The following is a 24,634-nucleotide window of genomic DNA, read 5'->3' as shown; positions in this document are numbered from 1 at the left end:
AACAGCAATGAGCTGGGTTCAGACCTTCGTGCGCAGTAACATGCACACGCTCTACATAGCGTCCCAGTAGCAGCAATTATTGAATCGTATCAGTATTGATTCCACGAGTGGGAAATAAGATTTATCACTGTACACAAGTAATTCACAAACACTTGGGAAATAAACAGTACAGACGAGCAACTACTAGGAAACACCTAACAACGCAAGAAAAAATAATTAAGAACTTTGTAACATGCACAGTTATAACATTATACAACTTGAAATGTACAACCGATCCAACTCCATAGACTGTGCAAAGTAGCAGAGATGAAAGTAGAATAGATAAAAGGAGAAAAGTATGTACAGTAATGATAAAAACTAGAAAGTAAAAATATGTACAGGAGGAATATGAATAAAAATAAAAAAGTATCGCACCTTTCAATCAAGAGTATGTGTTTACGATTAGTGTGGTATATTCAATAAGCGAGTGTAACTATATAACTATTCATGTCGGCTGTGTTGCATATGAGGGATGAGGAATGGCTCAGTGTCGAGGCTGTTGTACGGATACATTTTAGTGACGTTGACTTCTCCACCAGTAACATTGTAAAAGTTGAACGCCCGCGCAAAAGGACTGTTTAGATTTGATTGGATGAAATCCCATCGAAGCCTTATCCAATGAATGCGTTTCTTGTAGCTATAAACTAGGCTCGCGAGGATTGGTTGCGTCATTTCATTTGACAGTTGTCGAGTAAACGCAGCAAGGCGAGCTTAAACATGAGCGGAAGAGGTAAAACCGGTGGCAAAGCCAGGGCTAAGGCCAAGACTCGTTCGTCCAGGGCTGGGCTCCAGTTCCCGGTCGGTCGCGTTCACAGACTGCTCCGCAAAGGAAACTACGCCGAGCGCGTCGGCGCTGGTGCCCCGGTCTACTTGGCGGCCGTGCTCGAGTATCTGACGGCTGAGATCCTTGAGTTGGCTGGTAATGCTGCTCGGGACAACAAGAAGACCCGTATCATTCCCTGTCACCTGCAGCTTGCAGTGCGTAACGACGAGGAGCTGAACAAGCTCCTGGGCGGTGTCACTATCGCTCAGGGCGGAGTTCTGCCTAACATCCAGGCTGTGCTGCTGCCCAAGAAGACCGAGAAAGCCGTCAAGGGCAAGTAATTGCTGCAGCGACCACCACTACCCCAGTAACCCAAAGGCTCTTTTAAGGGCCACCCACTGGTGTCTTTAAAATGTGCAAAACCGCTCTTTACTCGAGTGTACCTGCGGTCAACGTTAAGGCAGTTGCAACATATTGATCAACAATACATTTCAACGGCCCCACGCGACTCTGCAAAATGTGTATGACTGCATACAGTCATACAAAGTGTACTTGATGATAATCTGGGTTGATCTTGTCTCGTGAGGCCGAACTGTAGCGGCATTATCTAGCAACTCGAATGACTCGGTAGGTTGTGAAATTATTGTGACCTATCCGAGTGTTTTGAGCGGCTCTTTGGTGCGAGGTTTTTTGGTCTTCGAGTGATTGATTTTTCGCCTTCAAAGGGCGGTTACGTTGTAAGTACACAATGATAACATGTCTGGCAATACGAGTAGTATTATACGATATGATTATTTCGCAGATAAACTTAGTGATCCCCGCCCCCTAAAAGAACGATGAGCTGCTCTATTGAACGGCTCTCGGGAAGGAACGGAGCCAAAAGAGCTGTTATTCCCATCACTATTGTGAACGAGTGTGACAGGGAGGAGAACAGCAAAACTGAAACAAAGGGCGTGAGGAAGCTTTGCGAGGAGATTGGGAAAGAAGGCGGGGACAGAGAGATTTTTGAATTTTAGGCGGCAGAGACGATGAAGAAACGACCCAATGGCCACAGACAACGAACTGAAGTGCGGACCAATGACAGCTCCGTATAAGCTCATCCAATCAGCCTTTGCCTGCTACGCCTTATAAATATGTGCTGAGGAAGTCGTTGTTACTTCTGTCAGGAAAGAAGTAAGTATTTCGTTGCGATGGCTAGAACCAAACAGACTGCCCGTAAATCCACTGGTGGCAAAGCCCCCAGGAAGCAGCTTGCCACTAAGGCTGCTCGTAAGAGCGCGCCTGCAACAGGCGGTGTGAAGAAGCCTCACCGCTACAGGCCCGGCACAGTGGCTCTGAGAGAGATCCGCCGTTACCAGAAGTCTACCGAGTTGCTGATTCGCAAACTGCCTTTCCAACGGCTGGTGAGAGAAATTGCCCAGGACTTCAAGACCGACTTGCGTTTCCAGAGCTCTGCCGTCATGGCTCTGCAGGAAGCCAGCGAGGCCTATCTGGTTGGCCTGTTTGAGGACACCAACTTGTGCGCCATCCACGCCAAAAGGGTGACCATCATGCCCAAGGACATTCAGCTGGCCCGCCGCATCCGAGGAGAGCGCGCTTAAAATACGACTATTGTATCTAACCGGATATCCAACGGCTCTTTTAAGAGCCACACAAGTGTTTCAGAACAGCAAATCTTACCATATGTGTATTCCGGTCATCACGATGTGAACGTGTGACAACAGCTGACACTGAATCCAGACCGCTGCTCTTAACCTTCACTAATGTAAAGCATCGCATGCGCTCACTGCGAGTAGGTTGGCTATCGCTGCCCTTGCGCAGGCTCAGTCAAACCTTTATTTTATTTATCCAATTGGAGACTTTCACCTGCCTTTGTCGCTCTGAGAACATATTGAGTATCCACGGGATTCTCCATGAATGGGGACTCACGATAGTCAGAGGATGGACCACAGCTTGTCGAGTGTGAATATTTACAGACACCACAAATATGTATCTTGTGTTGCTACTGTGTCATTTTGACAGCCCTTGCTTTGTTCATGATCAAAGGGTGTGGTGTAACAGCAAAAAAAAAAAGATATATACCAGGAACACTGTTTCTGAGAGAATACATAGTCTCATTGTGGAACTGTACACATCCTGTCCCTGTACTGTCGCTATACTTGCTGTATGCACTTTTGTAAGTGGCTTTGGATAAAAGCATGTGCTAAATAAATAAATAAATGTAAATGTAAATTTCTAGTTTTTGCTTGACTGCAGATGCACAAAAAACTGAAAGGTGGAAAGGCTACTTTGAATTCTTCTTTGTATCTGGAGCCTTGTGTGGCCCACTTTTCCTGAAGGTTGTATGGGAGTTTTTCAACTATGGGGTTAACACGCCGTGCAGTGTCGAGATACGAGGATCTTTGTTTGTAATGCGGGGAAAATCTTCAAGCCTCTTCAGCAGAGCATGCTCGATAACTTCGGGACATCCATAACAGTCCTCTAGGCGCTTCCATATTATCTGGACTGCTTTTGCTGGACTTGTTACATGGACTGACCTGATTCGTTTAGCCTGTGTGGGAGCCATTGGACGAGTAGGTCAAGTTCCTCTCGAGCTGTCAGGTTGAGGTCATGTGTAATGCTCTGAAATGAGGTTTTCCACGCCCAATAACTCTCTGGGTGGTCATCGAACTGAGTCAGTCCTGAACTAACCATCTCTCTCCTTATTAAGTAGGTGACGAAGTCAGGCAACTGAGGTGGTGCATCTGTGTAGCCTTCTGATGTTGTGTGAGAGGGGGGGCTGGTGGTGTGCCTCACTGGTGTTGCATTATTCTGTTGGCCCACATAGTTCACTCTGGTTTGCTGTGGATAATTGGCAGCATGGAGGTAGGCTTTAGGAGTGTGTTGAGTGATGGCTTGAAGAAGGTGAGTTGGCTCTCTGAACATATGCTGTGATTCAGGAAACGGCTGCTGATTGTCTTGCACTGGAGTGTTCTGCACGTACCTCCTAGTGCATTGAGCTCTCTCCTCACCCCCAAAATCACGGCATGGCTCATCCTCCAAATCAGCTGCAGCTTGAAAAACTTCTGCTTCTCTGAATGCTGCTGTTGCCTCCTTCTGTAGCTGTAATACATGAAGCTCAGCTTCCACCTCTGTTTGCGGCATGCTGCTTCAGCCAGTGTTTTCTGCTGTTGCTCCTCGATACGAGCTTTCTCTCTCAACATGGCAGCTTTCTTCTCTGCATAAGCGATCTTTACCTTTAGTGCTTCTGCTCTGGCCCTTGCTTTGGTTGCAGCACTGCTAGCCGATGATGCGCTAGACCTAACTGATAAACTGCCAGCTTCTGACTTCCTTTCCAAAGTTGGCTGCATTTCCTTGTCTTCTTTCAGAGACGTCATGTCGTCGAAGTGATCTTCACACGCTGGTGAGATGAGTAGTGCAAAGCTGTTCTGTTGACTTCACCCGCTGTGTAAACGTCCTTTTGCTATTCTGCCCTAGCAGTTGCATTCTCCTAACAACCGCCTTAGCAGATAACGAACAAGAAGAAAGAGTTCCAGCACACTTCTTTTTATACTTTACTGAAGCTCTGTCTTTACAGTTTGTTTCTTTCTTCGTCGTAAATCTAAAATAAACACAAATAAAATATACAATTACTGACTGTCAAATTCATTTCCTAACAACACACATTCACCTTATTCGTATGCACTGAAATTTACTGTTAACTAGCATACATGGGCTAATCACGCCAACATGAAAACACTACTTTATCATAATATAACCTTAAGTTGGCAGCATTTTCATAATTTTTCAAATTAAAACTTACGGACATATCTGCTCCAATGTTAAGATCGAAGTAACAACTTTGCCATTTACTCGTCTTCGAACACAAAGGAACTGAAGTACTCTGGTAACAAACTACAGATACATACCGTGTCATACCAATTATCACCAGTAGATGTCCCCTTGTACCATCTATGGCTCTGACAGTCAATACAGAACATTTAAGCAAACAGAGAGAACAGATATAAAACACATCTCTCAGCCAGAACAATATGAGTTGTGTATACCATTCAGCTGGTCTCTTGTGGGAAGTGGAGGTTGTTTGGGGTGGTGGGTCCTCAATGCTAAGTCCTCATTCTCTCTCTGTATTATATTTGTGTGGTTAATCACAAGAAAAACACTTTCAACTTCTTTGTAACATCTGCGGGCACCTAAGCAATAGAGCCCATGGAAATGGGTTTTATATGATACTAGCAAAATCTCTGGCCTCCTTGTTCATTGAATTTCATTAAACAGAGCATAGATGAAATGGTACACTAGTTCAACCCGGAGAAGTATGAGCAATAACTGGCTGCTTCTCCCAGTTACCTCATAGTCTTGTTGTGCATGATTTGTATCATGTTGCCACAGCAATTCACTGTGTTTTAATTACCTCATATTGGAGTTTAGCTGTTTGATATTGTAACACAACAAGGGGAGAGATGATGTATGGCCAGTGCGTTAGTGGCTCCACCCCTTCCCCACCTCACATTATACCTGGCAGGTATTTGGGTTCATCAACCCCTACTAAGAGGAAGCCCTCTCACCTGTGCCAAGTGTGGGAGCGAGAAGGTTTGCTGTTGTGAGCAGTGGAAGCATCACAAATAGTAGTAATAAAATCAGTCTATGGCCTTGTTTTGAAAGGGACCCTGATTGTATTTCCAAGCATGAGCTTTAAGTCAGTGCTTCCCCCAGCTACATTTATTCTGTTAACTTCATATTGTTTAGTTTAGTCGTTTGATATTTGATTTATTTCTGGACAGTGGCACTACATATAGTACAAACCATCTGTTCAGCTTTAACAAAGTACAACAGCTTGAAGCCTTCGATTTGCTAAACTGAATACAGTCAGATAAAAAGATTTTTTTTCCTTTCTTTCTTTTGAACAGAACTTCGAAACGTAACTGATACTGGTGCGGAGATTGTCACAGTGATTATCGCCATGCTAAAGAATTTGTCGGAGTTTGGACGTGCTGCTAAAGCCTCCTAGAATGGACGGAGCCCTGCTTGAGGGGGGCGGGCTCTAACTCGAATCAGCTTTTCTTTGAGCAGAGGCTTCAATCAGGTCGTGTTTGTGTGCGTATATGCGTGCACATAAGAAAGCGAAGCATTATATCTGTTGGCAGATTTTACAGCAACAGGTGTTTACAAGATGTCTGGTTGCGGTAAAGGAGGTCCAACAAATGTGGTGTAAAGGGGTATCTGTCGTATCTGTCAGGGAAGACAGCTGATGGAATAGGGATATTCTTTTATTGTCAGGAGGTCATAATTCTGAAAAAACGAGAAGTAATCCCTGGCCGACTCTTAGCAGTTGATTGTATATTCAAAGGGGAAAAGATTAGAATTATCAATGTGTATACTGCAAGCGACCGGCCAAAAAAAGTTAGTCTGTTTAATAAATTGTACAAGTTTTGCATAAAGGATATACAACTTTGATATGTGGGGATTTTAACACAATTACAGACGAAAAGGACAAAATTTCAGAGAAATCCTTTAAGTTATCCATAGAAGGGAAAACTCTCTCTTATGTGACGACAGACATCTAAGGGATTCGTTCAGAGCTGTATATCCAGATGGAATTGATTACACGAGGGCTGACGCTTCAACAAAAACAAGAATTGACAGGATCTATGTAAGCGACAATTTAGAGATGCAAAATTATAAAACATGTTTGATGATCGAATCGGATCATTTAATGGTAACGATACAATGTAGGTTTACGGGACAATTGAGAAAAACGTATTGGAAACTAAATACTCAATGCCTAGACAATTCGGATTTAGTTTCTGAATTAAAGCAAAAAATTAACAGAATCAAAGACTTGAGAATACTCACGAAAACAGATGCTGAACTATGGGAAATTGTGAAAAATAGGTTAAAGGCTTTTTTTAAATATAGGTGCAAAATTTTAAATGAAGAAAGAGATCAAAGGTATGATTATCTGATCAAGAAATTTGTATAATAACAATTACCTTATGGTATTGTTATATATAATAAGAATTACCTTATGGTATTGTTACGCAGGTAAACAGGGGTTGTGTTGTAAGAGAAGACCAGCTGAGGTAGGTGAGCCGTCCAGTCCCGCTTCCTTGTCTGGGGCAGAGTGCGCAACAGGTTGTGCAGGGTGCGATTAAATCGCTCACATTGACCATTACCCTCCGGGTGGTACGTGGGTTGTCTGGGTCTTCTGAATGCCATACAGCATGCACAACTGCTGGATAAGGGCACTCTCAAAACTCCTTCCCTGATCCGAATGGATTCGACTAGGTACGCCAAATCTATAAAACCATTCATGGACTAGGGCCCTGGCCACCGTGGATGCCCGCTGATCCCTAGTGGGAATAGCCTGAGTAAACTTTGAAAATACATCGGTCATGACCAGGACGTTCTCTATGCCATTCTGTGAGGGGTCTAATACTGTAAAATCAATGGCTAGAATTTGATTGGGTTTGGAAGCGAGCAAATGGCCCATAAAGGCGTGGGCTTGGGGCAGTGCATCCTTGGATACAGCGCACCGTTCACAATCACGGCACCACTGCTGGACGTCTTGGGACATACCCGGCCAGAAGCACCTCTGCCTCACCAGCTCCAAGGTGCGGGGAATCCCCTGATGTCCATGCTCTTGAAGCAACTGCTGCAATACCTCAGCTTTCAGTGCGGCAGGCAGGAGCACCTGCAGCACCTCCTGACCCCCATCGGGGCGAAATATGCGACGATGGAGCACACCATCCTTCTCCACAATGCGGTCCCACTGCTGCAGCAGTCCCAGTACCACCTTTGGAAGCTGACACCGTTGTTCCGCATTGGGACCCGCCTTCTTCTGCCAGAACCAAAGGAACTTGGAGATTGTGGGATCAGCTGCCTGCAAAGCGCACATATTGGAAGAAGGCAGTACAGGAAGAACGGATATGGATGCTTGGGTTCCCTGCATAGACTGTTGTGTGATGGGTGCTTCCTGCATCTCCAGGGGCACGGAAGTCCCAGGAGCCATTCCCACTAGGGCCATGGTAGCCGGATCTGGGGGGGTACTGCCGAGACAGGGCATCCGCATTGCCATTGCTCCAACCCAGGCGGTACGTAATGGCAAAATCAAAGGCCGCCAACTGGGCTGCCCAACGCTGTTCCGTAGCGCCTAGTTTTGCTTTATGTATTTAAATGGCTTAGGGGATTGTTATCTGTATACACTATGCATTTTTGCCCAAGCCAGTACTCCCGGAACATTTCGGTCATAGCCCACTTCAACGCAAGAAACTCCAGTTTCATGGAGCTGTAGTTGGACATATTGCGCTAAGTGGGCTTGAGACCTCGACTGGCATAGGCTATGGGCCGTACCTTGCCATCCTGCTCCTGCAAGAGGACCGCCCCTAACCCATTGTGACTAGCGTCTACCTCCAGGATGAACGGTAAGGAAAAGTTTGCATAGGCCAGCACCGGCGTTGTCACCAACCTGTTCTTAAGCTCCTGGAAGCTCTGCTCGCATTCGTCGGTCCAGGCCTCCTCCAAGACTCTCCCTGATCCCCTCTTAGTCTTGGTGCCTGCCAGCTCAGTCAATCTATGTAGAGAGGCTGCCAGCTTCGCAAAGCCCGCCACAAAGCGCCGGTAATAGCTTGCAAAACCTAGAAAAGATCTAAGCTCAGCCACCTGTTTTGGATGCTGCCATTGGGCGAACACGTCTATTTTTGCAGGATCGGTGGCCACACCAGCTCGGGTGATAACATGGCCAAGATAGTTAACTTCCTGTCGGAAAAAGGAACACTTCTCCAGCTTGGCCTTCAACCCCTCCTGTCGCAGCCGCCCAAGTACGGCACCTAGTCACCCCACGTGCTCATCTACTGTACAGGAAAACACAATAACATCGTCCAGATACAGTAGCAGCGAATTACAATGTTGAGCTCCAAACATCCGCTCCATCAGCCTCTGAAATGTACTAGGCGCATTACAGAGGCCAAAGGCCATGCGGTTCTATTCAAAAAGGCCAAAGGGGGTGCAGAAAGCAGTCTTGTGCTGGTCTTTTTCAGCTACAGGTACCTGATCATACCCGCTCGCGCGGTCCATGGTAGTGAACCAGCGAGCCCCAGACAGTGCATCCAACGATTCCTCAATCCTAGGAAGTGGGAAGGCGTCTTTGCGGGTCTTACTATTCAGACAGCCTACCCACGTTACATAAGCATGAGATTTCTGAGCTTTTAGTAGTGGCTTTCAATGAGGGCATCTCAGGTGGTTCTATGTATGAGTCTTTTTACGAAGGCGTCATGTCTTTATTGTATAAAAAAGGTGATGCACTCGACATTAACAACTGGAGGCATCTCACTTTAATGAATGTAGATTACAAAATCCTGGCAAAGGTCCTGGTAAATAGACTAGATGATCTACAGGCAATTATTGAGAAGGAACAGACATGTGCTGTTAAAGGGAGATCAATGTGGGACAATCTCTGCACTCTTCGAGAAATTATTAGCAGCGCGGATCAAGGCGAGGGCTTCTATATCATTGCGTTAGACCAGAAAAAAGCATTTGATTTTGTTTCCAGGAAGTATTTATGGGAAGTTCTAAAAAGGTACGGATTTCCAAAACTGTTTATCGATGCAGTAATGTGTTTATATGCGAAATCTATTGTGCAAGTGAATGTGAACGGCCATCTGACGGATTGCTTTGAAATTCATCGCGGCGTAAAGCAAGGTTGTTTAGTGCAGCACTTTATGTGTTGGCCATAAGCCCACTAATAAAAAGATTTAAGAGCGACGCTCGGCTAAAAGGTGTACAAGTCATCGGAGGGAGATACATCATCTCTGCCAATGCAGATGATATTACGGTTCTCGTAAAAACACCAGAAGAACTTAATATCATTACCGAACATTTTAAATTTCATGAAAAAGTCTCGGGAGCTAAACTTAACCAGGAAAAGTCAGAAGGTGTATGCCTGGGGAATCCTAATAAACGTTTTCCAATCAATGTATCTGTTATGGATGAGATCAGAGTGCTGGGTATTTTAATTTGCAATACAAACTGCAGCGAGAAAAATTGGAAGAAAAAGGAACTGGAAATAAAACAAGAAGTGGAGAAATGGTCAGACAAAAACACTGCGTATAAATCTCACATAGACTTGATTAAAATATGTATTCTGTCTAAACTCCTGTTTCTAGCTTCCGTATTCCCACCTGTAGAACCCTGTAACCAGAGGCTCAATAAAATGTGTTGCCGCTTAATTTGGGGCACAACAAGGGAAGTAACCAAACGAGACCTGTTATTCAAATCAAAACAAAATGGAGGATTGGGGGCAATACATATCGGAATCAAATGCAAAATTGCCATGTGTAAAATAGTAGCCAAAGGAATTGATAGACAGATCAATTGGATCGGAGACATCACAAGTTGGAAGCACAAAATAGGCAGGGGTAGACATGCAGTTCCATATTATAAACTGATATATGGTGATTTTATCCACAAGTACAAAAATATAAACATCAATTGGAGCACAAATTCCAGTAAAGAAATATATAATTCAATTACTAACGCAGATTCTGGTGGATGCATCGTTTATAAAAACCTGACGCTATCCAAGAGCCAAAATTGTGTTCAGCACTTAATGTGCAAAAACTTGTCAGAAAAGACCAGGGACATCGCATGGCTGATAGCAGTACGAAGACTGCCGGTAAGAGCTGTGGTTAAATGGTCTTGTTTTGTCAAAACAAAGATATGTCTGATGCCTAACTGTGAGGAGGATGAAACCCTGGAACATTTTATACTGCAATGTGACAGGTCAGCCACTGTGTGGGAAATGGTGAAATCTATTGGCCTACAAGTTAGTATTAACGAGAGATCAGTTTTTTATGGCCCTTTTGATAAGAAACTGAGTGAGAAAGAACATTCTTTGTTTTGGAATGTAGTAAATATTGATAAAATGGATCTGTGGAAAACTCGTTGTAGAATGACGATTGACGGAATATTTGTTCCAGCTGAATCAGTTTTTAAACAAATAAAGACTGAATTAAATCGCAGACAAACTCTGGACAGCAAGAAAGGAATGCCAATGCCATGGAATATGCTTTTATTGTAAATATATGGTGATTTAACACTAGAAAAGTGTCAAATATGAAGTACTTGAAGATTATTAATAGAACGTTGTGTATATACGATGCACATGTACAAGATGATATATCTATGATATATACATACGTGTTTTATGTGTTATGCAGTTTTTTTTCTTTTCTTTTTCCTGTCTCGCTTTTTGAGTATACTAATGTGCATTTAATGTGTATTGAATATGCTCCTTGAGCAATGTCATCTTTAAGGATGTAATCTCTCTTGCAAATCGAATAAAGATGCCTTTAAAAAAAAAAAAGAGAAAAGGAGGTAAAGGTTTGGGGAAAGGAGGCTCTAAGCGTCACCGTAAGGTTCTTCGTGATAATATCCAAGGTATCAGTAAGCCCGCAATTCGTCGCTTGGCTTGCTGAGGTGGTGTTAAGCGCATCTCTGGTCTGATTTATGAGGAGACGCGCGGTGTGCGCAAGGTCTTCTTGGAGAACGTTATTCGCGATGCAGTCACCTACACTGAACATGCTAAGAGGAAGACCGTCACTGCCATGGATGTGGTGTATGCTCTTAAACTTCAGGGTCACACTCTGTACGGCTTTGGAGGCTAAGCGTCACCTATGCACGGAGTCTTAAAGCAGAAAAACAACCCAAAGGCTCTTTTAAGACAGACAGACACCTTTAAGTTATATATGAAGCGCATTTATTTTTGTGTGTTTTATTGCCAGCGTTAAAGTATTATTTTTACCTAACGTTAATGACACAACGTTAATTACCTTGAAGGCTACTATGTAACTAACGTTAACCAGCTAATTAGCAAATGCAACTCAGGCCTTGTAAGTAATTAGCTGTCTTAAAAAATAGCTACAAGTGCTTGTCATTTTTAAGTGTTGGATATTTCCAAATAGCATTGCAATGTAAGTTTACTGGGATCCCATGTAATGTTATTGCTCTTGGCATTGAAGCGCTCTGTGTAGGCCTATCAGGAAATAATGTAATGCCAAAGTTTTTTTTCAGGGCACCAACCAGCAAAACGTTGCACAGTAGAACCCACTTTCTTCGTTAGGGAGAAAGCAGCGTTCTGGAAGTTGTCACAGAATTTTTGCCATGAAGTACAGTGTTTATTCAAAGCATGACTGCACAAACGAAAATTATCATGGCACAAACCGGCACAAACGTAGCACAAACGAACGAGACCATTTTGGAGCAATTCAGAGGAGGTTGGAGTGCTGGGTGACGTCACAGCACATACAATATAATTTGTTATATCTAAAAAACGCACAAATGAATTTTTTTACAGCACAAACCGGCACTCACGTAGCACAAACGAACAGTAATACCATTTCAAACTTTTTAAATATTTGGGGTGGCAACTTCACGCAGGTTGTGTACTGCTGTTCTCGCTGTCTATGAATACGGTTTCCCCAGAGGCCGCTCTTGGCCACATTAAAAAAATAGGGTGGGTGTATCGTGTAAAACCTGACGCTGAGAACCAAAATTGTGTTCAGTACAAAAACATGCCAGAAGAAACCAAGGACGCTGCACGGCTGATGTCAGTACAAAGACTGCCGGTAAAAACTGTTCAAAAACAAAAAAGCGTGACATGAAACCTTAGAGCATTTTATTTCGGAATGTGATAGGTCACTCGCCGCCTATGAAATCTCTTGTTCTACAAGGTAACAGTAAGGGATTGTTTTTTGATGTGAAAAAGAACATGCTTTATTTTGGATTTAAGCTGTGGAATTGGACATTCAGAAGGAAAGACCAAAGCCACGGAATATGCTTTCGTTCTAACTGTATATGATAAGAAGTGGTATTCTGTTGTATTTATGGTAGAAAGAAAGCGCAGAGAGCACATCGCTGGTGAGTCTTCTCTTTGGCTCACTACAACAAGCGCTCCACCATCACCTTCAGGGAGATCCAGACTGCCGTGCGCCTGCTATTGCCCGGAGAGCTGGCCAAACACGACGTGTCCGAGGGCACCAAGGCCATCACCAAGTACACTAGCTCCACGTAAAAGGACATGTTGACATGTCCAACCCAAAGGTTCTTTTAAGAGCCACCCACTGTTTCGGATAAGAGGCAGAACCCCATTTTAATTTTGTTTGTCTACGTCCATGTACTGGATGTGGCGTTGAAAGTACCTTACGCTACATGTAGCTGTAGTATCTTGACTACACAAACAGACACGCACACGAGAGGGCATACTTCATCCTGCAGCAGTTCACACTTAGCCCGCTTCAACCGTAACCCGGCCTCCTGCAAGCAAATCAGCACTTTATTCAGGTTCTTCAGGTGATCCTGTACATTCACTCCAGTCAGCAGGATATCGTCCAGGTACACTGCAACCATTGGTATACCCTGCAAGAGATTTTCCATTGTTCTCTGGAACACTGCAGGGGGGGAGGGTACCCCAAACGGGAGTCGGTTGTATGTGAAAAGACCGTTGTGCGTGTTCACAGTAAGCTACTTTTTAGAGTCCTCATAATCGCCGCACAGCCTAATTGAGCCGTCTGGTTTCAATATGGGCACCACTGCACAGTCCCACTCAGAATATTTAACCGGCATGATGATTTCCTTTACTAGGCGGTTTATCTCTGCTTTCACTTTAGGGCGCATCGCAAAAGGAATCTGTCTTGGGCAAAAATACCTGGGTGCGGCACCTGGCGTGATGTGGATGGTGGCCTTGACTCTCTTTAGGGTCCCCAGCTCATCTTTAAACACATCCTCATGACACGCCAGCACCTGTTCCAATGTCAGCCTTCCTTCCCCTGCTGCACTCAGACTGTGAATTTCAGCCCAATTCAACTTCAGTTGTTCGAGCCAGCCCCAGCCTAGCAGGCTGGGTCCAGTGCCACTTACTATGTAAACGAGCAGGGTCTTCTTTGCATTCCCCCACTGTGCATTGAACTTCGACTCATTCATCAGAGTGATGCTGCATCCAGTGTCCAGTTCAAATTTAACATTTTCTCCATGAACTTGTAATTCAACCGTAATCGGTTTTACTTTTGCATGAATGTCCTGCATGTTATACATGGGAAATGCCTGCTCTGTTGCCTCCATTTCATCAGATTCATCCAAAGCTGTAACATGATGACAACGACTATTGTGGCTAGGAGCTTTACTTCGTGCGCTATCTCGGCCTTTTCTCTCTTTGCTTTGTTTACTTTCACTTTGCTTTTTCTTGTTTCTGCAAGCACGCCCTAAATGGCCTATTTTTCCATAAGAATAGCATTTTTCTTGCTTGAAACGGCATGTAGTGGAATTGTGTCCACTATTACATCGATAGCAGTCTTTCCCTTTCTCTGTTGTCCTATTTTCAGTTTGTTTGAATGAGGTTCCCGGTTTCCCTTTTTCACTTATGCTATTGCATGATGCCTTTCCTTGCAAGTCCTGAGCGTTTTTGTATGCGGACTCCATAACTAAGGCAATTTTCAGTGCCTTGTCAAATATAAGGTTTGTTTCAGCTAATAGCTGTCTTTGGATGGTCTCATCATTTATCCCACATACTAGTCAGTCACGCAGCATCTCTGACAATGATGTGCCATAGTTACAATCTTGTGCTAGCTTGCGAAGTTGGGCTACATAATCCGCCACAGACTCATTCGGTTGCCTCACCCGTGAGTCGAATCTAAAGAGCTGCACAATCTCACTTGGCCGTGGGTTATAATGGTCTTTTAGCACAGTTCATCAAAACCACGATCTCCCGGCTTGTCCGGACTCACCAAGTTTCGCATCAGACTGTAGGTTTGAGCGCCAACAACGCTAATGAGAATGGACTTCTGTTTATTTGGGTCTTCGATACTATTTGCAGCAAGGAAATGCTGTAATATTTCTCTTGTACTCTTCCCACGTTTGTGTGTTGTGGTCGAATGCCACAATTGTTCCTATGGTCGCTGACATCATCTCTTTGCTAGTCGAGTTTAGCTTAGCTTCCTCCCACATTCTTAAGTTACAACAAAAAAAAAGCTGTCGGGTATCTCTCACCAACTCATCCGGAACTTGCTTTCTGTATGGATTCCTAGTCGCCAATCGTATCTTGACTACACAAACAGACATGCACACGAGAGGGGTCTTTCCTTAGACTTCATTCAGTGAACTTCACGAACACGTTACAGGTATGCTGTCGTGGGGATCTTCTACCAAAAGCAAGTAAACATACCTGTACTACATGCAATTACAAACACTATAGTGCCACCTAGTGGACTTGTGGTAAATCCCCAGGTTACTACAGTTGCCACACTGGCTGGTCTCTACCCGCTTGCTTGATCATAAATGAGCCATTAAAATGACCATTCACTAAAGCAAGATAGTGTGGTCCTGAAAACTGAAAACTCCTCGGGTTAAACTCGCAGTACACTCGGAGAGGGGTGCGTTATGGCTGAAATTCATGTTTTTACAGCGCCCCGAGGTGATCAGTAAAACATTGAATGAAACTGGTCTCACCGTGTGCATAATCACCACGAGAGCTGTAACCCCCTCCGCCCATCAAAAAAGCATTTCAGCCTCAACATTTTGTTGCTTAAAGCCCTGTGTGCATAATCACTGTGACAGTTATGCTACGCAAGCGCCGCAGGCATCTCCACAGTCAATGTTTACTTATGTGCTCAGGATCAGCTGATAACCCTGTCTTCTGTCGATTCTGACGTTCAATATCTCTGAAAGGGCGTTCATGTCCTTTCGACAACATCATAGCCTCAAGCACACAAGGGCAGGTAGGCCTACAACATGATTTTCCAAGCTCTTACGGCGTAGTCACACTAGGTCCGGTTGCCTTGTACCATGCCCGTTCCCGAGCACGATTGCCCCCCCCCGCCCCCCCCCACTCCCCCGCTGGCCTGCGCTCACATATCGCTTAACTTTCCTGGCCCAAGCACGCTTATGTCATCACAATGCAAACTTTTTGTGTTGAAGAAAAGCGCTCTCGCACAGCACAATGGAGTTCATGATTGTACTTTGTGCCTTATTTGGAGTCGTTTTGGGGTGCGGTGACACACGGCCCTTTCACATGCCTTATAGATGGTTATTGATTATGCAACGCAGCGATTTTCATTTAATCGTTTATCGTCAATTCGTTAAATCGTTAATTTTTACAAAGGTAGCTAACGTTTCAGTCATTATGCTAAGGAACAGACCAATATTTTGTATGAGATTACAGTAGCCTAATTACAATAATGTTAGCTAATGTTAACCAGTTAGGGCTACTGCTTGTGTGTGCGCTACTGTCATCATTACAGCAATAAACACCTTCTATTAGGTACTACTTGGATAGTGCACTTTTCAATTCATTCGAGAGTATTTGGGTTAATAATGGGTCTGGTTCTCACCTTATTGATGAACGTGAATTGTAGTCGGCGAGTAAAGCTCCAAATTCCTCCTTCAATGTCAGCTGCCTCCGTAAAAATCTTCATATAGCCTACATGCAGCACGATTAACTGCAAATCAATGCGTTGCTTAATCGATGCTAACTGGCTGGGGAGCTAAAGTTAGCTATCTAGCGATAGATTTGACAAGACATAGCTAGTTAGCTAACAGGGTACAATTGTTGAAGACTAGCTACTTAAACAGGTTGGCTGCATTTGTGAAACTCTGACTAAGCCCCTGACAACAGCAATTCAATTCAATTCAATTCAATTCATTTTTATTTGTATAGCGCTTTTTACAACACAAGTTGTCACAAAGCAGCTTTACATTGTTCCCAGGCCTGAGACCCCCTGAGAGCAAGCCTAAGGCAACAATGGCAAGGAAAAACTCCCTATCAGGAAGAAACCTTGAGCAGAACCGGGCTCATGGGGGGGCCCATCTGCTTCTGGCCAGCACTGGGCAGATAGAGTTAAAGACAAGTTTTGCAATATACTTTAAGACATTTACGATTGACAGACAATAGTAGTTAACAGCAGAGTGATTATAAGAATGTCTCCTAGGATGTCCAGTTCTTGGAACTCAGTAGGCTCTGATGGGCAGGGCAGCAAGGTAGCAGGACTGGAAAACGGAATGAGACGCTTGGGCTACAGCTCCGGACAGGAGCCCGGAGCAGGGATAGGAAGCAAACAGGAAACAGTGGTTGGTGGATGATAAGAATGGCAGGGATGTAGAACAGAGAGGCAGGAGAGGAGGGGCAGAGAAAAAGGTGTGCAACAAGGAAAAACCCCGGCAGGCTAACATTATGGCAGCATACCTAGGGGACGGAAGGCAAGGGACCGGCATAGTCATGAGGGCAACCCTAAGACAGTCAACACCAGATCACGGCACAGGGTCCATGAAACCAATGACCACTTAGTCCACCAGAGACTCTATGATCCACACCAGCACCAGGCCATTTCCCTCAGCTGAAGGATTTACTATATAGATATGTTTTGAGCCTAGACTTAAAAGTGGAGAGAGAGTCTGTTCCCCGAATCTCGGAGGGTAAGCTGTTCCACAGGAGAGGGGCTTGATAGGATAATCTGGATGTTACAAAGGCGTGGATTAGTTTTTCAGCGTCATTAATTGATACGATTTTCCTGATTTTAGCAATATTTCTCAGATGGAAGAAGGCAGTCCTAGAGGTGTTAGTTATGTGAGTTTCAAAGGAGAGCTCGGGATCAATAACAACACCAAGGTCTTTGATGGCTGCACTCGGGGCAAGGGAGACACCATCAAGGTCCAGTGTAAAATGAGTGAGTTTGCTCCTGATTGAATTTTGGCCTATGACCAATATTTCGGTTTTGTCCGGGTTAAGGAGGAGGAAGTTTCAGGTCGTCCAATTCTTTACATCTGTTAGGCAGGCCTCCATGTTTGTAATATTCAGAGGGACATCGGGTTTGACTGATATGTATAACTGAGTGTCATCCGCGTAACAGTGGAAATTAATGTCATGTTTACGGATGATATCGCCAAGAGGCAACATGTATAATGAGAAGAGCAGAGGCCCAAGCACAGATCCTTGAGGTATACCATATCTTACTCTGGAACGAGCAGAGGATTCGTTGTTAATGGAGACAAACTGATATCGTTCTGATAGATAAAACCTAAACCAAGATAGGGCCTGTCCACTTATGCCAACCAGGTTTTCGAGGCAGTCAAGGAGGACACAATGATCGATGGTATCAAAGGCTGCACTTAGGTCTAGTAGCACAAGAAGAGAGATACAGCCATTGTCACAGGAGGGTAGAAGGTCGTTGAGCACTTTCAGGAGAGCGGTTTCCGTCCTGTGGTGAGGCCTAAATCCGGACTGAAAAACTTCCAAAATGTTGTTAGAGTGTAAAAAGGCACAGAGTTGCTTTGATACTGCTTTTTCCGGAATTTTTGAGAGGAATGGAAGGTTCGAGATGGGCCTATAGTTTGACAGGTCATTGGGATCAAGATTAGGCTTTTTTAGAATAGGCTTGATAAATGCTACTTTGAAGGGCTGAGGTACATGTCCAGACATAAGGGAGGCGTTGATAAGATTTAATAGCGGTGTGCCAATTGCAGGCAGTAGCTGTTTTAGGAAGCCAGTTGGTATGGGGTCAAGTTGGCTGGTAGAGTTATGAGATGAATTGTCAGAGAAGAAAAGTCGCTAAATTCAATGGGTATAAAAGAGTCAAAGCGTGAGGCAGGCCTAATAGACATGCCTACATAATCTGGAAGGGGACTGGCCAGGCAGGAGGCAGAAGTTGATGAGAATTTTTGTATTATGTCTCTTATCTTTAAGATTTTACTATCAAAGAAGTTCATGAAATCATTGCTACTATAAATTGCTGGCATGGTAGGGTTAACTGATGCAGGACTCTTGGTTAATCTGGCGATAGTGCTAAACAAGTACCTAGGATTGTCCTTGTTACTCTCAATAAGGGTAGAGAAATATTTGGATCTGGTAGCTGTGATGGCATGCTTGTAAGTTAGGAGACTTTTCTTCCACGCCAGGAGAAAAACCTGTAATTTGGTGGAGTGCCATTTTCTTTCGAGTTTTCACGTAGCTTGATTGAGAGCATGAGTATGGTCGTTATACCAAGGTGCTAGCTTACATTGCCACGTAAAGTATGGTTAGTTTTATTTCGCCTGCTAGTATTCAAGCTAATGTGGGGATCCACAGAGTTATTTTTAGGTATAGATCTAGAGAACTAACTAATCAAAGATCATTTTGGAGCCCACTGCATTCGGGTGCACTACCCTAATCAAAGAAAGATTTAAAACGCACTAAAACCAGTTAGTTTGGTCAAACATCACAGAATATACAAGGAAGGCATATATATTCTTAGGAGCTAGTCAGACTTTTAACTACCATGCTATGCTGCTAGCTTAATATAACAATTAAATCTCACATAGACCTAGTTAAAATGTGTATTCTGTCCAAGCTACTATTTCTAGCTGCCGTGTTCCACCTGTAGAACCCTGTAGCCAGAGGCTCAATAAAATGTGTTGCCGCTTAATTTGGGGCACAACAAGGGAAGTAAATAAACGAGACCTGTTATTCAGCTCTTTGCCCACTTTTAATGTGTTTTTAATTGGAAACATCTAATCCCAGTGGTGCATACTTTTATCCCTCTTCTAACATGTTAAACTCTTAATAACTTTTTAATAATAAATGGTCGTTGAATATTGTAAAGCATTTTCAATAAATTATTTCAGCTTGAATCATGTCTCTGGCTTCTTCCCTGTATCCAACTCTGGGGGTTCTTTATCCTGTAGCATAGGGGTCTAAGCCCCACCCATAAAATTATTTTCCCTGGGCGTAATCCCAGGGTGGTGTAATAGGTTTGAACAGCCACCACACACCTCATTGTTACATTCTTGCGCAGGCGGTAGGATTGTAAAAGCAGAGACATGCATTCTGTTTTAGATTTAACTTTTGAACCAGTTGGTTTGGGCTTTGTGTCTTTGTTCTTTCTGAAAGGGTTTGTGCTGGGAGGTAACCTAAAATATAGTAGGCAAAACAGCAGCTGGCCTCCGGTGGATTTGAGGACATCTCCAAGCCACTGTTGGGACCCTTGTTTGATTCCTTGTTTTTGGGTTTTTTTTTTGTTTTTTTTTTTGTGTCCCCCTCCTGGTTAAGGGAAACTGTGCTTTGCTAGTATGGAAGAAGAACTGCAACAGTTGCGTGAACTTGTTCATCAAGTCAAAGCTGACAATGAGCGCCTTCTGCAAGAAAGGGTGGTTGCTCAACCTGCCACGATTACACCCCCCGCTAGGGACGAAGGTGGGAATAACGCAACAGGTTTTGCAAATCCATCAGGGTCAGCACCTTCCCCTACAGTTAATGTTGCAGTAACTGAAAGATTGGTTTATGCTCCTAGGGAAAGGAGGTGTCCCGTGTTTCGAGGCAGCACAGGTATCAGTATTGCTGAGTGGATGTCCTGTATGCATTCCCTACATTTATCTAGAGTTGATCAAGCCTTTTTTATTTATGACCAATTAGAGGGGGAGGCCAAGGATGAGATTAAGTATCAGTCCCAAGAGGAAAGGGAAGATCCAGATAAAATCCTGTCCATTCTACAGGAATTGTATGGCTGCTCTGATTCTTATATTGCTCTACAGGAAAGATTTTTCTCCCGGAAGCAGCAGGAGAGCGAGTCACTGCAGGAATTCTCACACGCACTGATGCATTTAATGGATAGGATGGTAAGAAGCGCCCCTCAGGGCCTACCAAATTCCTCTATTATATTAAGAGATCAGTTTGTTGAAAATGTTTTGGACTGTCATCTTTGCAGGGAATTAAAACAACTAGTTCGCTGCCATCCTACCCATGATTTGCTGCAGGTACGTGCTGAGGCCATTAGGTGGGAATGGGAGGGAATGCCTGGAGGAGGGAGGAGTAGAAGCCTTTCTGTCCTATCTGTATTGGGCGCACAGCATTTGGTTCAGGGAGCGTCCCATGTATCACAGGCGTGTATTGCTCCGGGTTCAGAGCTGGCAGAGCTCAAAGAGATGTTGAGAAAGCAGCAAGAGCAGATTATTCAGCTCACCTAGAACCTTTCTCTTCGACAGAACCCACCAAGGCGTGACAGGTATAACCCAAGTAGAACTGTCATCTGTCATAGGTGCCATCAACCAGGCCATTTTGCTTGTGACTTTGAGAACTACCAAACCCCTCCACAGGCTAGGTCCCCTACCCCCCATCCTGGCCGTTCTTACGAGGGTAGGCCCCAGCAAACTACTCAGCTGTCGGAAAACTAATGCCGTCTGTTGTGCAGAGCCACATGGCAGAAGGGGGCTTGCCTGGCTCACGGAATCCGACTAGCATGCCAACTGACGGTAGTTTTACCTTGTTAGGTTCTTGTCCAACAGTAACTGTCACTATGGGCGGGGTTAAGGTTCCATGTCTGCTAGATACTGGTTCAATGGTGACAACCCTACCCGAAACCTTTTTTACCCAGCACTTTGCTCCTTGGGGCCATGAAAGGCTGCTCTCTTGTCAATGGTTGCAGTTGCAGGCAGCCAATGGCCTAGAAATCCCCTACGTAGGGTATCTAGAGCTTGATGCGGAGATGCTGGGAAAGGTAATTCTAAAGCGTGGCACCCTAGTGGTAAAAGAGTCACCTCCCCACTGTACCAATGCAAGGAGTGTAAGGGGTTCTGGGTATGAACGTCATTAGAGAACGTTATAATGAATTATTTGGACAACGTGGCTCTGTTCTTTTTGAAACGGATGAAGTTAGGCAGGCCTCTCACTTATGGCAGGAAGCATTACAGCAGTGCCATCAGGTTCAGGCCACACCTGCCTCTGAACGTGGTGGTGTAGCATGGGTAAGGGGAAGAAGGACCCTCCACATCCCTGGGGGCACCATGAAGGTAATAGCGTGCACATGTTCACAGCAATTTTCCCAGATTGACCTCCGCCCCCTCCGCACATGTTCGCAACAATTTTCCCAGCTTGACCTCCGCCCCCGATAGTCAGTTTACTAGGAGGGGTCTCTGAGGTTCGGGAAGAAGTCAGTGTCACTGTGTCTTCTCAGATAGTTGCCGACTCCATTGACCAGAGGATAGCAGATGTGGACCTGACAGCGCTGTCTGAGCAAGATCAGGTAAAGGTGAGATCCTTACTGTCTCGCACGAAGGGGACTTGGGCTGTACTCAGCTCATTTCCCATGAAATCCCTTTGTTGGATGAGACCCCTGTGCGTCAGAGATATCGGTGCATTCCCCCTTCTGAATATGAGGCGGTAAAGGCCCATATTAACCAACTGCTAGAATCCAAGGTGATCCGGGAAAGTTGTAGCCCCTTTGCCTCTCCCATTGTGTTGGTTAAAAAAAAGGATGGGAGTCTTTGGATGTGTTTAGATTATCGGTTCCTCAATAGTAAGACCCTCAAGGATGCATTTCCCCTTCCACGCATAGAGGAGTCGCTGGATGCATTATCTGGGGCCCGCTGGTTTTCAACCATGGATCTTGCTAGTGGCTATAACCAGGTGCCAGTGGCAGAGAAGGATAAGTTTAAAACCACCTTTTGCACGCCCTTTGGATTGTTTGAGTGGAACCGCTTGCCTTTTGGCCTTTGTAATGCACCCAGCACTTTTCAGAGGCTAATGGAGCGTATATTTGGTGACAAAACACTGTAACTCCCTGTTACTGTACCTCGATGATGTTATTGTGTTCTCATCCACAGTGGATGAGCATGTGGAGCATCTGGGGGCAGTGTTGGGGTGCCTGAAACAAGAGGGCTTGAAAGCCAAAGTGGAGAAATGCTCATTCTTGAAAGAGAAGGTACATTACCTTGGGCATGTTATTTCCAGTGTGTCCACGGACCCAGGAAAGATTGAGGTTGTCGCTAATTGGCAATGGCCCAAACAGATGGCAGAATTATGGTCCTTTCTAGGCTTTGCAAGCTATTATAGGCGGCTTGTGGAGGGATTTGCCAAGCTGGCCGCCCCTCTACACTGGTTGGTTGCAGAGCTGACCGGTAAGAAGCACCAGAGAAGACCAACAAGACCCTTTGCGGACCTTTGGACAGAGGAATGCGAACAGAGCTTTGAGGACCTTAAAAGCAGGTTGGTGTCCGCCCCTGTCCTGGCTAATGCAGATTTTTCAGTACCCTTCATTCTGGAGGTAGATGCTAGCCATAGTGGGTTGGGGACGGTTCTTTCAAAAGAACAAGGGGGTAAGATACGGCCAATCGCCTATGCTAGTAGAGGCCTTAAGCCCACTGAATGGAATATGACAAACTACAGCTCGATGAAACTGGAGTTTCTTGCCCTAAAATGGGCCATTACAGGAAAATTTTGTGAGTATTTGCTTGGGCAGAAGGGCATTGTATACACCGACAATAACCCCCTCAGCCATCTGACTACAGCCAAGCTGGGTGCCACTGAACAGCGCTGGGCTGCCCAGCTCTCTGCTTTTGACTTTACCATTAGGTACTGCTCTGGCCGGAGCAATGCGAATGCAGATGACCTTTCCAGGCAGTACCCTACGGTCTCCCCTAATATGCTTCTGGAGGACATTGTTCCTGGAACCTTGGTGCCACAGTCCTTACGGGAAACCCCACCTATACAGCTACCAGTACAGGTAGGCCAAGCATTAATTGCTGCTTTGCCCTCCCACACCCCATCCGAACTACAAGCTCTGCAGGGGTCTGACCCGGTGATCAGTCAGTTTTTGGGGTATTGGCGGAGAGAGAAAGGTCCCAGTGCTGATGAACGGCGCCAACTACCCACGGCAGTGTTGTAGCTATTACGACAGTGGGACCAATTAACGGAGAAGGATGGAGTGCTGTACCACCATATCTACCATTCTGATGGAGGGGAGGAGGTGCTCCAGCTGCTACTCCTGTAGGCCTTGCAAGGGGAAGTTCTGAGACAGCTACATGAGGAACACTAGGTGTGTTCCTCGAACCCTGGAATTGGTGAGACGGAGGTGCTACTGGGCAGGTATGTCCCGTGATGTCCAGCGGTGGTTCCAGGAGTGTGAAAGGTGTATTGTGGCTAAAGATGTGGTGGCCCAGGCACAGGCATTTATGGGCCATCTTTTAGCATCAAAACCAAACCAGATTCTTGCCCTTGATTTTACACTAATGGAACCTTGTCAGAATTTCATAGAAACTGTATTGGTAATGACTGATGTTTTTTCTAAGTACACTCAGGCTATCCCCACAAGGGGCCCGAGGGCAATTACTGTGGCCAGGGTTCTCATTCAAGAGTGGTTTTATCGATTTGGGGTGCCTAACCGGATCCACTCAGACCAAAGACGGGCCTTCAAGAGTGCCCTTATTCAGCAGTTGTGTGCGCTCTATGGGGTGGAAAGATCACGCACCACATCCTACCACCCAAGTGGCAATGGCCAGTGTGAGCGATTCAATCGCACTTTACACAACTTGCTCCGTGTACCTTACCAGAGACTAGGAAGAGGGATTGGGCCGCCTATCTGCCCCAAGTGGTTTTCTCCTACAATACCACCCCTCACCAATCAACAGGTGAGTCCCCCTACTACCTCATGTTTGGTTGAGACCCCCAGTTGCCCATTGACTTCCTGTTGGGAAGGATAGAGGAGCCGAGGGCAGGACAACTACACGACTGGATAGTAGAACATCAGACAAGACTTCGGATTGCTTTCGAGAGGGCAAGGGATCGGCTGAACGCTGCAGCGGACAGACATAAGGGACAACATGATGCAAAGGTGAGAGAGATCCCATTAACCGAGGGCCAGCATGTATATTTGTGGGACCACAGCAGAAGGGGCCATAACAAGATCCAAGACAAGTGGAGCTCTGTGGTCTACAAGGTTGTGAAGGCCCCTAATGAAGGAGGCGCAGTTTATACTATAGATCCTCTGGAAGATCTGAGCCAGGTCAGGCATGTACATAGAAATTCCTTGAAACCTCAACCTA

The 24,634-nt window shown here is 45.0% G+C and overlaps 2 protein-coding genes across 2 annotated transcripts; both read left to right on the top strand.

Annotated features, from left to right (window-relative positions):
- The first annotated feature begins 756 nt into the window (after positions 1 to 756).
- Positions 757 to 1,143, top strand: LOC118771186 (histone H2A-like). Its single transcript, XM_036519091.1, has one exon. The coding sequence runs from the start codon at positions 757 to 759 to the stop codon at positions 1,141 to 1,143; it is 387 nt and encodes a 128-aa protein (XP_036374984.1).
- An 849-nt stretch (positions 1,144 to 1,992) lies between these two features.
- LOC118770945 (histone H3) lies at positions 1,993 to 2,403 on the top strand. The gene has a single exon (XM_036518735.1). It carries the CDS (start codon positions 1,993 to 1,995, stop codon positions 2,401 to 2,403), a length of 411 nt encoding a protein of 136 aa, XP_036374628.1.
- The last annotated feature ends 22,231 nt before the right edge of the window (positions 2,404 to 24,634 follow it).

This window comes from Megalops cyprinoides, chromosome 24 (assembly GCF_013368585.1).
Source record: "Megalops cyprinoides isolate fMegCyp1 chromosome 24, fMegCyp1.pri, whole genome shotgun sequence".
Taxonomy (NCBI): domain Eukaryota; kingdom Metazoa; phylum Chordata; class Actinopteri; order Elopiformes; family Megalopidae; genus Megalops; species Megalops cyprinoides.
Note: the sequence above shows the minus strand (reverse complement) of the source record. Positions and strands in the feature narration are given on the sequence as shown.